The 13,105-nt window shown below is 45.5% G+C and overlaps 4 protein-coding genes across 5 annotated transcripts; 2 read left to right on the top strand and 2 right to left on the bottom strand.

Moving 5' to 3' along the window:
• Window positions 1-3,458: 3,458 nt before the first annotated feature.
• Window positions 3,459-6,636, bottom strand: LOC120957643 (E3 UFM1-protein ligase 1 homolog). Its single transcript, XM_040379947.2, has 5 exons — window positions 6,373-6,636; window positions 4,846-6,294; window positions 4,319-4,783; window positions 3,824-4,035; window positions 3,459-3,759 (listed from the first exon to the last, which is right to left on the bottom strand). Exons 1-5 carry the CDS (start codon window positions 6,444-6,446, stop codon window positions 3,605-3,607), a joined length of 2,355 nt encoding a protein of 784 aa, XP_040235881.2. The 5' UTR covers window positions 6,447-6,636; the 3' UTR covers window positions 3,459-3,604.
• A 104-nt stretch (window positions 6,637-6,740) lies between these two features.
• LOC120957649 (ribonuclease H2 subunit A) lies at window positions 6,741-8,033 on the top strand. Its single transcript, XM_040379958.2, has 2 exons — window positions 6,741-7,150; window positions 7,215-8,033. Exons 1-2 carry the CDS (start codon window positions 6,949-6,951, stop codon window positions 8,003-8,005), a joined length of 993 nt encoding a protein of 330 aa, XP_040235892.1. The 5' UTR covers window positions 6,741-6,948; the 3' UTR covers window positions 8,006-8,033.
• Window positions 8,034-8,360: 327 nt separating this feature from the next.
• LOC120957650 (60S acidic ribosomal protein P1) lies at window positions 8,361-9,339 on the bottom strand. The gene is made up of 3 exons (XM_040379959.2): window positions 9,148-9,339; window positions 8,570-8,822; window positions 8,361-8,492 (listed from the first exon to the last, which is right to left on the bottom strand). Exons 1-3 carry the CDS (start codon window positions 9,220-9,222, stop codon window positions 8,479-8,481), a joined length of 342 nt encoding a protein of 113 aa, XP_040235893.1. The 5' UTR covers window positions 9,223-9,339; the 3' UTR covers window positions 8,361-8,478.
• A 447-nt stretch (window positions 9,340-9,786) lies between these two features.
• Window positions 9,787-13,050, top strand: LOC120957646 (F-box-like/WD repeat-containing protein TBL1X). 2 transcript variants are annotated; one of them, XM_040379953.2, is made up of 5 exons: window positions 9,787-9,890; window positions 9,990-10,113; window positions 10,192-11,147; window positions 11,210-11,326; window positions 11,813-13,050. In XM_040379953.2, exons 2-5 carry the CDS (start codon window positions 10,056-10,058, stop codon window positions 12,194-12,196), a joined length of 1,515 nt encoding a protein of 504 aa, XP_040235887.2. In that variant the 5' UTR covers window positions 9,787-9,890; window positions 9,990-10,055; the 3' UTR covers window positions 12,197-13,050. The 2 variants fall into 2 exon arrangements, with proteins under 2 accessions (XP_040235887.2, XP_040235886.2); XM_040379952.2 differs by having other exon boundaries at window positions 9,850-10,113.
• Window positions 13,051-13,105: the final 55 nt, after the last annotated feature.

The raw sequence follows: 13,105 nt of genomic DNA, 5'->3' as shown, positions 1-13,105 counted from the left end.
AAAAAAGAAAGAGTGCGTTAAACGCATAGAATTCGTCACAGGGAGGGTTTCTCTACTTTGAGTTAAATTTGCTCTCGTCTGATAAACACAAATACGCACACCTTCCCATGCATCTTTATCTTTTTTTCTCACAGTGCAAACCAACACTTGAGTAACAGCAAACTCGTCCGAACGACGCCCTTTGCCGGCCATGTTTTGCCGAGGTCATGTTTCTTATATTCGTTTTGTTTATGTTTAGGTTATCCGCCATACCGTTCCAAGTCCCGGCAGAGGTGTATTGAATCCAAAGTAGGTAACCGCTAACTGAGAGGAAAAATTTGTTAAAAAATGCACATTTACTATGAATTTCTCTTCGTAAGATTCCGGATGTTTCATGTTTTGACATTTATGTAGTTTTTAACTACCCCAGTTAGAGAGAATCACCCCAGTTAGCGAACTTCCAATTACAAAGCACTCCAGTAAAACACATCGCGGTCATCTAATGTATTTTTAAACCACCGGTGCTGAGGAAGCGAGTGAGTCAAAAATTGGAACTAATCATGTTTCTTCGGCACATTTATATCTTCTTGTTTTTCTATTTGGCGTAACGTCCAACACGGTCTATAAAGGCTTTCGAGACTTAGTTAGTACCACGCTGCCGGGTAATCAGACCTTGCCACTAGAGGGATGGTTCATATGAGGCTTGAACCCATGACGGGCATCTTAGTCACCACAAGATGACTTTACCACAGGACCTCCCTTGGCCCATATATATGCAATAGCGAAATATTTCCATTCTGACAATGAATAAGCACTTATTTGTTTGAGCTTCATTCTGACATACAATTTTTTTTTGTGACATGCAACGCATTTCTTGCCCGAGGCCATTGTTTTTGTTCAACCTTGAACGTGAGACGCAAACCGTCCAAGATCTGCTTACTTGCCCTAACAGACGCTTATCGTGACGTATAAATCATTTTGTAAACCGCGAGCGCAACACTTAACTCATACCAATAATCTCCACCACGCAAGATATCTTGCGCCCCGCTTGCGCACCACGGAAACTTTCAACGTGAACGATACTGCATGTGGAGTTAGTAGTAAGTAGCGCGAGAACATCCTATCTGCCTACTTGGATCAATCAACGTATGGTTTAAATCGATATTTTAGAAGTTTAGTTTAGGGGGAATTACCAAATCGTACCCATTATCTAGCAGGGCACGGCATTGAAGCAACCTGAATCCGTTACCGTTAAACTATGCACGTCACCGATTTGAATCTGTTTTCCCTGTGTGCCGGGTCGTTTCGACCACGTTTTGCGGAAAAAGGGTAACGTCATTCCGTTTTGTTTACGTTCTCACACACTTACACACTGCATGAAGGGGGGGGGGGGGGGGGGCGCTCTTGTTCACAACTTCACGTACTACATCACACCATCGGTCTTATCGTCTTTCAAAACGAGCCCCTCTCTCCTCGTCAGGGGGATGGTTCGGATATTATGCAAGCGGCCGGCGCCTCACACTGAAAGACAACCTGTGCATGTATGTATGGGAGGTTTCATTCAACACTACTCGCGTGCTATTATTATCGATCGGGCTGGTCACGTACACAGGAAACACTTTCACGCGGTTCCCCTATATTTTGGGTGGGCGGGGTGGCGTCAACTTTTCCGAATTGATTGGTTACACAGAAGAAGCCAATGAAAAACGCTTCACTTATACAAATGCCACACTACTCATTCACACACACACACACCCACAGTCGGATATCGATGCGTTGGCGTGTTTCTTAGTTGCGCAAAACCGGGAAGCTTCTATTTTTATGTCCAGAATCACGTGTAGTGGGGTCCCCTTGCCGTACGCGTACGATGGCGCTGATGTGCCAGTGACCGTGAAAATCAACCGAATGAAGAACTAGTGTTGCTCACCCTGCAAACGCACCAGTGCATGAGAAACCTGGTATAGAATGAAACACCATATACGATAACGTCCATCACCGTTCGAGAGCTACGTGGACAGCGTTTTATCACACCTAAAAGAGCGTCAAATATCGGCCCTTTGCGAAAGTCTTCGATACTCATTACGCACCGAGCGGGAATTCCTACGCCAAACCACGATCGTTGTTAATCTTATCGCGCGATAATCTTATCACCAGCGAAACGTACAGCGAACACCCGGCGTTGGGTCAGCTTGTCGCATTTCGGGGCGGAAATTCATTGGAGTTTGGTGCGTGTTTCGTTCCTTGGGCCGATTGAGTGCACGGGACGCGCTGTCCACGTGTCGGGAGCGATAAGATACAACTGCACGGCCTGCTGCCACCATTTGCTTGACATTCAACACACTGCTGTTCAAACTACGCTACCAACGCACACTACACACACACACCGACCATTGGATACGGTGGGTTTCCCTTCAACCATTTGATTTCCTTAGCAACCGCTCCAAGAGCGGGACAAACAACATTTAGCCATCGCAGTGAAAACTCGTCACCACCGTCAACTAAAGCAACTCGATGAAAAAAACGCGAAATTTAATGATACTTCAGCACGTCCTACTAACACAAACGAACCCGGATTTCACGATACCGTGAACGAGGATGTTTCACATTTGACCCCTAACGTTGATGTGCCACTAACAGAAAACTGATGTAACATTCGCTTCCGATTGAATCAGCTGGTCCAAATGCGGGGTTGAAGCGACCGGAGGCTTTTGCTGCATAAAAGCTGCGCATTCCACGTGATGACAAACACAGGGAAGGGGGGGGGGGGGGATATGTCGCCCGAGTGCCTCAATTGGGTTTTCACACTTCTATGAACTAGTCCCGCCCGCACACATACACACGCTCACTAACAATCCGAAAGACACTGAACCCGTTACGGCGCTGTGCGCTACTATTTCCGAACCGAAAAGTGATCTCTCCAAACGACACACGGGTACGACTAGTCCGTCGCATTTGACGTCAATTTCGCTCTGGGTTTCGGGGCGCTTTCTAGGCTTCTTCTCTTTCCATCCCTCTGGCTCTAGGTCTATTGAACCACCATTTAGCGACATAATAGTACGCGACCACTTGTGAATCAATTCGTACGCGCTAATTTGCTCACAAAAGCATAGATCGTATGCTAGCGGGCGGTGGTGGCGTCGGCAAAACACTTTGAAACGAGTTGGAACAGTTGATGGTGGAAGATGCAATAAAACTGCCGAGAGATTGAGGGACGCTATTTTTCATCACTGTTAGATTGACGAGATTAGAATTTAACACTTTTAGCGAAGACAAATGCACGTGGTTGGTGGGTCAACACTTTATCACGCTGACATGAGTGTGGGCCAATGTAGTTATTTGCCAACCGATAGAAATGATCAATCATGATACTTTTGTTCGTTCAGTATAAACTACGGACATTACAGGCGATGGTACATTATGCCTGCTTAACTAATAGTGACTAATACTACAGAATACATAATGCTTCAATTGCGTCAATGTATTGATTAGAAACAATTAACAAGCTCGGGTTTTATTGACGCGAAAAAATAAAGAATATTAACCATACTTCCAGCACACAAGTAAGATCCAACCCAATTTAATGCACTAAGGACCTAACGACCGATCGAACGACCTCTCTCCTTCTTTACTCTACTGGAGTTACACCAGCTTTCTTAAAGTTGCCAGCAATGTTCTTCACAACAGGCGTCAGTTCACCCAGCTGCTTCGTAATATCTTCCGCATTTGCCTTGGCTTCTTCCGTGGTGGAGCTTTCCGTACTTAGTAACTTCAGTACCAGATCTTAATAAGGAAATATTCGTTAGTATTACAGCACTTTAACATTCATAAAGTACATCCTACATACCATGGTAGTTGTTGAATACTTTTGAGTCGTCAGTGCTCAGCACCGTCTGCAGGAAGGTTAAAATAGCGGACACGTGCCGACCGGAAGCGTGCAGCATGGTTTGCGTTGAGATAGTAAAGATAATCAGTACGGCCAGATGAAGTACCAGGGCCGGATCGGTACAGTTGGTCAGCTGCTCCAGCAGACCATGCTTGTGGCAGAGAATTAGGTTTCTGAAATTGTAACGCACCGATAAGAATTGAAGCATTCCTTAAACTCTGCCGAAGATAGTTCCACTAGAACGGGTAGCACACATCGCAGCACGACTAATTTAACTTAATTAATGTTCAATTTAGCAACATAAGTCAACCCGAACTGCTGCCATCGATGATGTATCGAAACATCCGTGGGATCGGTGAGTGGCACAAATTAAAATTCGTTGTCTACACTTAATTGAACCTAATCGACGACGGCCGGTTTCCGACACAAGCACCCTCCTCTCCTCCGTGTACGTACCTATCCTTTTTTTTGTCGATCTTTTTCAGCATCATGCTGCACGCCTGCATCGTCTTTTCTGTTTTGTCGAGGAAATCTTCGACCGTTTCGCTGGCGGACAGCGCTTTGCAGAGCGTCTGCAGGTGGGACCGATATTCCGGCCCACTGTCGTTCGCAATCTTGGTCCGCTGTTCAGTAGTGAGTGGTGCGTTAAAGTTAGTGTTTAGATTACACTCGGACGCAACATACAGGCACAACTCATTGCATGCATCCGTGCCGAACGTTTTCAGCAGATACTTGAGCAGCTGTCCCTGCACGTCGGCAGGGAACAGTTTCAATCCCTTCTCGTACAGCCGGATGTCGTTGTATAGTGTGTTGAGCTTCTCCTGAATGCTGGCATGAGTTTGGCGACGGTTTTGATTGTTCTTCTGGAGTGATTGCTCGTACAGCTCGTGCGCTTTAACCAGTGCCTGTTTGCTTAAAATTCTATTACAAAAGAGAGATCAGTTGAAAGTTCATCATCGAATGTGGCAATCGTTAATACTTACGGGAAGTAATGATTTGCCACGTCCTTTGCCAACATCTCCAGTCCTTCAGGCTCGAGCGTCTTTTCCACCACCTTGGCGATCTCCTTGGCTGTGATAAGCTCAATGTGTGGATCCTTTCCGCCCTTCTTGTTGCTCGCATTCGTATGTATCTCTCCGCCATCGTCCGAATCCGACACATTGCCCCGGGTTCCTCGGGCATGCTTTTTCGTCGATTTTGTCTTCGTCTCGCGACCCTGGGCACCGCCACCACCCTTCCCAGTAGATGCCTTCTTGCGTCGCTCCTCTCGCTTGTCAGCCTTTTCCTCTTCCATTACACCGTGATCCACCTCCTGATGCTTTATTGACTTCTCTGCTATATACTTTTGATAGCTACCACTTTCAACCGCACGCTTCGCATGCTCGTTCACCAGCTCTAGACAACCTTTAACACACTCGTCCATGAAGTTCACCGTCAGAACGACCATCCCGAAGACGTACGTTTGTTTGCGTATTGTCGGCGTTAAGATGTGCGTAAGGATCTCTTCAATGTTATCGTCGCTTAAAGACGACGGTAGTATGGTTGAAATGTCCAGGTACGAGTTGCTCGTTACGCACATATCCATCGAGTCTTTCACCTGATCGATTAACCGATTACCGATAATGCAATTCTTCAACTGTACCAGCTTCTCATCTGGCAGCTGCGCCTGTACAAACGAACGCACGTCCGAAACACCCAGCTTTGTAACGGTCTCGTACATGATGTGGCCATTCTGCTTGAAATAATCTTTCACCCACTGCGCCTGCATGCGCTGGTACACGTGTGGTATGTACTGACCGGCCGGCGATTGAACCGTAACCGAGCCGAGCGAAGACATTTCATTCAGCGACATGTACAGTATGCGTGCCGGCACATCCGTCAAATTGAGAATGACGGAAATCGGAGTGGGTTTCGTAATCGCTGCCAACGCTCCACGGATTTTTGCTTTGTTCCGTGCGATGTACGATTGTGTGAAAAAGATGTGCGCATTCGTTGGATCCTGCTTGGCAAAGATGACCTTGTGCAGATTGGCCAGCACGATTTTGTTCAGAATGAAATCGGTCGGCAGATCGTACGTGGTAGTGAGCTGTCCAATGTGGATTTCACCGTACTGCACCAGTTTCTGGTTGATTTCCGATGCCACTCGTTGCAAGTAGGACGTCTCAATGAGCTGGCCAAGCAGGAGATGCAAATTAGGATCCTTCTCGACCAGCCGCTTGGCCGTATACTCAATCTTTCCGAAGTCGACATTGAGCACCCTCGCCAGCTCAATTAAGTTCACCCGACCGCCACGCACGTACAGTTCATCTTTCACCTCCTGCTTGAGGTGATCTTGCGTGAGGTACTCCTTGCCATCGTTCGTGTAGATTACGTCGATGAGCCCTTTTTCAATCAACAATCTCACAATTTCGATGCAATTTCTCTCCGATAATCTGCCACAGACGGGAAAGAGTAGAAGAACGGATTGTTACAAACTAGTGCCACATCAAACATCCGGATGGGTAGTTTACCTTTGAAGTCCTGTGGAAAGCTGTGCCTTCTGGAAATCGGCAGCCAAGCGTTTTATTTCATCCCAATCAGCCATGTTGCAAGATTGGAAATAGCTGGCACACGAGGAAAAAACGCACTTGCGGTTGGCTTAGTGGAAAGTGATTCTTGCAAAAGATTCGATTTTCCACACGTAATCCAAAACAGAGTGGAAAGAGAACCGCAGAAATATTTGTTCCACATATACAGACGAACGTCAAAGGTGTGTTGATCTGTTGTCAATGAATTAATTTGTCACAACAAATACAGTGCTGCCAGATTACCTGTAGATTCTATTATTGAAAATTTTGTCATCTTTTTTTCGTAAATAAACGAAGTGTTTGAACACATTTTAACTTATTTTTTATGTTTTTAAACAAAACAAAACAAGGTTGACGTTATTGCTCTATGGCTATTTGAACGGTCAGAAAAATTGCCCCAAACATTCGTTCGTTTATAGTGTTGGCAACACTGCCGTACAATTGTTCACGAATTTTGCGCGGCAAATCATCAGTTTTCATTTGTTGTTCTGGACGCAATCCTACTTGCAAGCCAAAAAAATGGACAAAAAAGTGAAGCAAGAGCCTGAAAGTCATTCGGATGTGAAGCAGTCGAGAATAGAGAACCTAGAAACATTGGGACCGTACATTTTGGAACAGGATAACGCTAAAAACTTCGTATACGTTTCCGACATCCCACAGCTGTGCAAGGATGAACCGTGTATGCTTGGTGTCGATGAAGCCGGCCGTGGACCAGTGCTCGGTATGGAGCAAAGGAATCTGTTAAATTTTCCTGAATTGAATAACTTTCTATGTTTCTACTACAGGCCCTATGGTGTACGGAATCGCTTTCTGTCCGCTATCGAAAAAAGATATTCTTAAACAGCTTGGATTTGCCGATTCAAAGCAACTGACGGAGGAAAAACGTGATCAAATATTCGATGAAATGAACCGCAAGGATTTTGCGAAGACAGCCCTCGGATGGGCCGTCGAGGCCATATCGCCCAATGTGATCTCGATGTGCATGCTTAGAAGAACGAAGCATTCGCTCAACGAAGTGTCAATGGACTCTGCTATCGGGTTGATCAACTCGGCAATTGACGCGGGCGTTAACATTGCGGAGGTATACGTGGATACGGTAGGACCGCCGGAAAAGTATCAAGCCAAGCTGAAAGCCATCTTTCCTAAGTTCAAAATCACCGTAGCCAAGAAAGCCGACAGCACGTACCCAATCGTATCGGCGGCAAGTATTGCAGCGAAGGTGACGCGCGATCACGCTCTGAAGGTGTGGAAATTTCGTGAACGACCGAACGAAGAAGTGACCTCTTTCGGAAGCGGGTATCCGGGCGACCCGACTACGAAAAAGTTTTTGGGCGAAATTGATCTGGTGTTTGGATTTCCACGATTGGTAAGGTTTAGCTGGTCCACTGCGGGGAATGCCCTGGAGAAGAAGGCATATGATATGGAATTCGAGGATGAGACAGACGCCAAGGATGCCGAGAAAGCGTCGTATGGCAGTGAGAAGCTGTCCAAGTATTTTGCAACATCGAAAAACGAAAACAGAAAGCGACACGAATACTTTCGGGAACGTTGTTTGGAGCATGTAGCGGATATTTAAAAAGAATAAAGTTGGTCGTATAACATAATTCCATCCGTTCAATTGACATTCAATTTATCTGCTTTCAGTCGAATGTAGCGAAGTAGAAGCACATATGTTATACGAACATCAAACGAAGCGTAAACTATGGCGTAAACTGAATTTTAGCCATACAACCCTATAATCTTTTGACGAAAAGTTTACGCTATCCCATACAAATCCAGCGTAATCTTTTTGAGTTCACGCCTCGTGCGACGACCGTATTACGTGCTTAGACTGTTCGGATCGCCGCATCCGACGGGATACTTACAGCACGAACCATAAATTGTTTTCGAATACACTTTAATCAACTGGCCGAATGGCGAAGTTCACAAACTTAGGTATTTATATCAATGTTTTATTCATATGTGTACAGAATAGTTGTACAAATACCGGTACAGCAAAAAGAGATAAACTCTCTTTTGCGTTGTACATTCCAGCACGGCGAGAAAGATCTAACCGAAGAGACCTGAAGGAAAGAGAAGTAAGAAACGATGACGGGGGGTCAGAACAGTTCAATGAGACAGGATGCGTCTTTTAACTTACCGAATCCCATGTCATCATCGGATTCCTCTGGTTCTTCTTCCTTCTTCTCCTCCTTCTTCTCGGCGGCAGCCGGGGCAGCACCAGCACCACCAGCGGCAGCAGCTGGGGCACCACCACCGGATCCCACACCTGAGCCGATGCTCGTGATCAGGCTCTTGACATCAATGCCTTCCAGGGCCTTTGCGAACAGACCAGGCCAGTATGGCTCGATGTCAACGTTGGCGGCCTTCAGGATGGTTGCGATCTTCTCGTCCTGCAAGAGAGAAAGGATGACACGAATCGTTAGATAAAAAACGCGATGTAAACATATAGTACAACCGAAACCATAACCTAAAAAAACATCCAGCCAGCGGCAGTGTGCTATGTGGCAATGAAGGTTTCACGAAAGTGCTTGACGCTTTATGTCTCAATAGGACATGTTGTTAAACTGTTTAATGAATTTCATTACTCAGCATGCTCTTTAACATACATCAGCAGAGTTCAAACAACGCTCTCAAACATTCTAAGCACATCACGAGCACACACATACCGCCGGGTTGATACAGCATCTAACCCCCGAGAAAAACTCGCCTACTTACCGTCACGGCAACATCATCATCGACCAGAATCAGTGCCGAGTAAACACAGGCTAGTTCAGCTTTGTTAAGAGCCATTTTTCAGGGAGGTTCTTTTCAATAAAACCGTGCAAGTCGTCAAAAATTGACCTTAGCTCGGGAGAGAACACTGCACAGTTTCACGACAAATCACAAAAGAGGAAGTTTACGGGACTGGTTCCGCTAGGTCCCCCCACTCATGATTTTTGACAGTTCAACAAGAAAATTCGAACCGCCATCTTTCAAGCAAGATAGAAGGTGTATTTATGAATCATGTATTTCGGTAATTTAGTACTGTATTACAGATTATGTAGTTTCTTAACATATACTATTGAGTCTTGGATGTAGTGTGAGTGAACATTCAATTTTTGAACTGCAAATATACTAGATTTAAAAATTTCAACCTGTTCGGAATGCCCATCCCTACACATTTCTCTTGACAGCTTTGCAAGAAACTACTGCAATGCGTTGTACAATCAAACAAGTCGGAAAAGCAACATAATTTGTGCCCAAATCGCCTTTGGCAATATGAAAAGATGATTCATGTTTATGTTAAAATAAACGACTCAAAAACTTTTATTTAAATTTATTTCATAGAAATTTGTATAGTTTTCCAAACAATTCGTATCATTTTCTTGCATTTCCTGGCGGGGTTGGTGTCTCTGCTAGACGCCAAGATAGCTTGGGTCATCTGTCAATGGGGGAAAAGAAAACGAAAAACAACCCTTGTACGTAAAAACAAATCGCATTCCATTGTAGAATATTGTAATTTATTACTGTGAATACGACACCAAATCGCTTAACAATAGTATTTGCTCAATCTACAGACCTAGAAGCATTCGCATACGGGTGGATTTAACCATCCATCGTGAGCAGATCCCATCGCACGCAAGATGAGTTTCTCGAGTGATGAGGTAAACTTCCTGGTTTACCGCTATTTGCAAGAGTCTGGTAGGTTATACTGTGTACAAACAACAGATTTGTCCTTACGTTGTGACGCTACTTTTCCTTTCCCATGCACTATTGTAGGGTTTTCTCATTCCGCGTACACGTTCGGCATCGAATCGCATATTTCACAAAGCAACATCAATGGAGCGCTGGTGCCACCGGCAGCACTGCTTAGCATTCTGCAGAAAGGGTTGCAGTACACGGAAGCCGAAATCAGTATAGGAGAGGACGGTACCGAGCAACGGTTGGGCGAAAGCTTAAGCCTCATCGATGCGGTGATGCCGGAAGTGGTCGCCAATCGGCAAAATATGCAAAATCAGCAAAAGCAGGCCACGAAAACGGAACCACCCGAGACGAACGGTACGACCGAGGAACCGGCCCCTCCACCACCGACTACGACGACCACTGCTACTACCACGCCGGCACCAGTAGAGACGATGGAAGTGGATCAAAGCATTGAAATACCCGCCTCGAAGGCTACGGTTCTGCGCGGTCACGAGAGTGAGGTGTTCATTTGCGCCTGGAACCCCAGCACGGACCTGCTGGCCAGTGGATCCGGGGACAGTACGGCACGAATTTGGGACATGTCGGACAATCCCGCCAATCCGAACCAGCTCGTACTGCGCCATTGCATTCAGAAGGGTGGCACGGAGGTGCCGAGTAATAAGGACGTTACGTCACTCGATTGGAACTGCGACGGTACACTGCTGGCGACGGGCTCGTACGATGGATATGCCCGCATTTGGCGTACCGATGGTCTGCTAGCCAGTACGCTTGGTCAGCATAAAGGACCGATTTTTGCACTTAAGTGGAACAAACGGGGTAACTACATCCTCTCGGCGGGTGTGGACAAAACGACCATCATCTGGGATGCGGCTACTGGTCAGTGTACGCAGCAGTTCAGCTTCCATTCGGCGCCAGCACTGGATGTAGATTGGCAATCGAATCAGTCCTTTGCCAGTTGTAGCACGGATCAGTGCATTCACGTGTGCAAGCTTGGTGTGGACAAGCCGATCAAATCGTTCCAAGGACACACGGTAAATACTGACGCAATTTCACGCTGGAGTGTATCATCACCATTTTGTTATGCATTTTCCAGAATGAGGTGAACGCCATCAAATGGGATCCTCAGGGACAACTACTAGCCTCCTGCTCGGACGATATGACATTGAAGATTTGGTCGATGAAGCAGGACTCCTGTGTGCACGATCTTCAGGTGAACTATTTCTTATAGCTATACACTCCAACTAGAGGTGGGCATTTCGGTTCTTTTAAGTGAACGTGAATGAACTGAGTCGTTTATCACAACCAACGTGAACCTGATCTCGGTTCTTTCGTTCATTTACGAATAGCAATACCTGTAAATCGGTAGACTATTCGAAAATCGATAGAACTACAAATTATTCAGTAGCTCTGGTCACCTGAACAGCAGTTCAATATTGGCAAAATGTCATATGACGCTAGAACGCATTGCGCAGTTTAAAATCGACCGCTTCTTGATTTGCATATAAATTTGCCGATATTCAAAGTTTTTTTTTCATAATTTTTTAAAAGTTCATAATTTTTTGTTTCAATTTATCAAAAGAATCAAAGCGTTCTATTCTTGTGAACCAGATCATTAATATTTTCAAATGAACTGAATTTTCATTGTCATACCTCTAATTCCAACACGTATAATTTACATATCTTTCCATCCCTCCAGGCTCATTCGAAAGAGATATACACTATTAAATGGTCACCCACGGGTACGGGCACGCAGAATCCCAACATGAACCTCATCTTGGCGAGTGCGTCCTTCGATTCTACCGTTCGCTTGTGGGACGTAGAGCGGGGCGTTTGCATCCACACGCTCACAAAACATACGGAACCGGTGTACTCGGTTGCGTTCAGCCCAGACGGCAAATTTCTTGCCTCGGGTAGCTTCGACAAGTGCGTCCACATCTGGAGCACCCAGAGCGGTCAGCTGGTGCACAGCTACAAGGGAACGGGTGGCATTTTCGAGGTATGTTGGAACTCGCGCGGCAGCAAGGTTGGCGCCAGTGCCAGTGACGGCAGCGTGTTCGTGCTGGATCTGCGGAAGTTATGAGCGACGGCAGCGACGGCGTGCGCAGCAACCGGGACCGGATCGGTACCCGGACCTCCACCGCCGCTGCTGACTGCAGCTGAGAAAAAATCCTAACAATCATTTACTGGCGCCCGGCGAGGGCATCCCAAGTGAGAATCTGCACCGATACTCGTGGAATGTTCCGGAAAGGCGCTTCACTCCGTTATACATTTACCATGCTCTCCACGCTATATAACGACGGAAAGTATGGGCTCTATCGTGGCATGGTGTGTGCGTATTACAAGATTAGTACACTTAGACTATAGTCTAAGAGACAGAGACGAGCTCGCTACTTGAGTTAGATCGATTTTAGCATTTATTTTATTTGAAGACATATTATCGTAAAATCGCGTCGACGAAATGTGACGGTAGTATGGAAAAAGGTAGACGACATCCACAGTGGATTGAGATGAATCAAGAATTAAGGGTGAATATTCAAAACAATTACTATTCGCTAAACAGAAAATACGAGCAAACTAGTGATAGGAAGTTCGAATTATTTGGAACAAAGCTGACCTAGTTTTTTGATAAAGAGAAAATGGAAAGGATAATGTAGCTTCAATGAATCTACGTTCACTACTCAACAACATCCTACCTTTAGTTTTTATTGCATCCTTCATACGAAGATGATGCAGAACGGCTTTTCCTATTCACTAGTGCACTCTAGTACATTTAGTGTTCGCGTACGAGAAGAAAGGAAGATAATAGATTGCATTTTCGTCGTGCTCAAAATCCGTTTTATGAAAGCAACAATAAACATGTCCGCTGTAAATGCCTTCAAAAAGTGTTGCGTTCTGGAATGTACGGAATAAAAAAACCCAAGAGAAGGCAATGAACACATTTTCTTCAGAAAACTAACGCAAGTTCGGAATCGAATCGCACATTTCACAA

Source organism: Anopheles coluzzii, chromosome 3 (genome assembly GCF_943734685.1).
Source record: "Anopheles coluzzii chromosome 3, AcolN3, whole genome shotgun sequence".
NCBI classification, from domain to species: Eukaryota; Metazoa; Arthropoda; class Insecta; order Diptera; family Culicidae; genus Anopheles; species Anopheles coluzzii.
The sequence above is the reverse complement of the archived record's forward strand: the minus strand, read 5'-3'. Positions and strand labels throughout refer to the sequence as shown.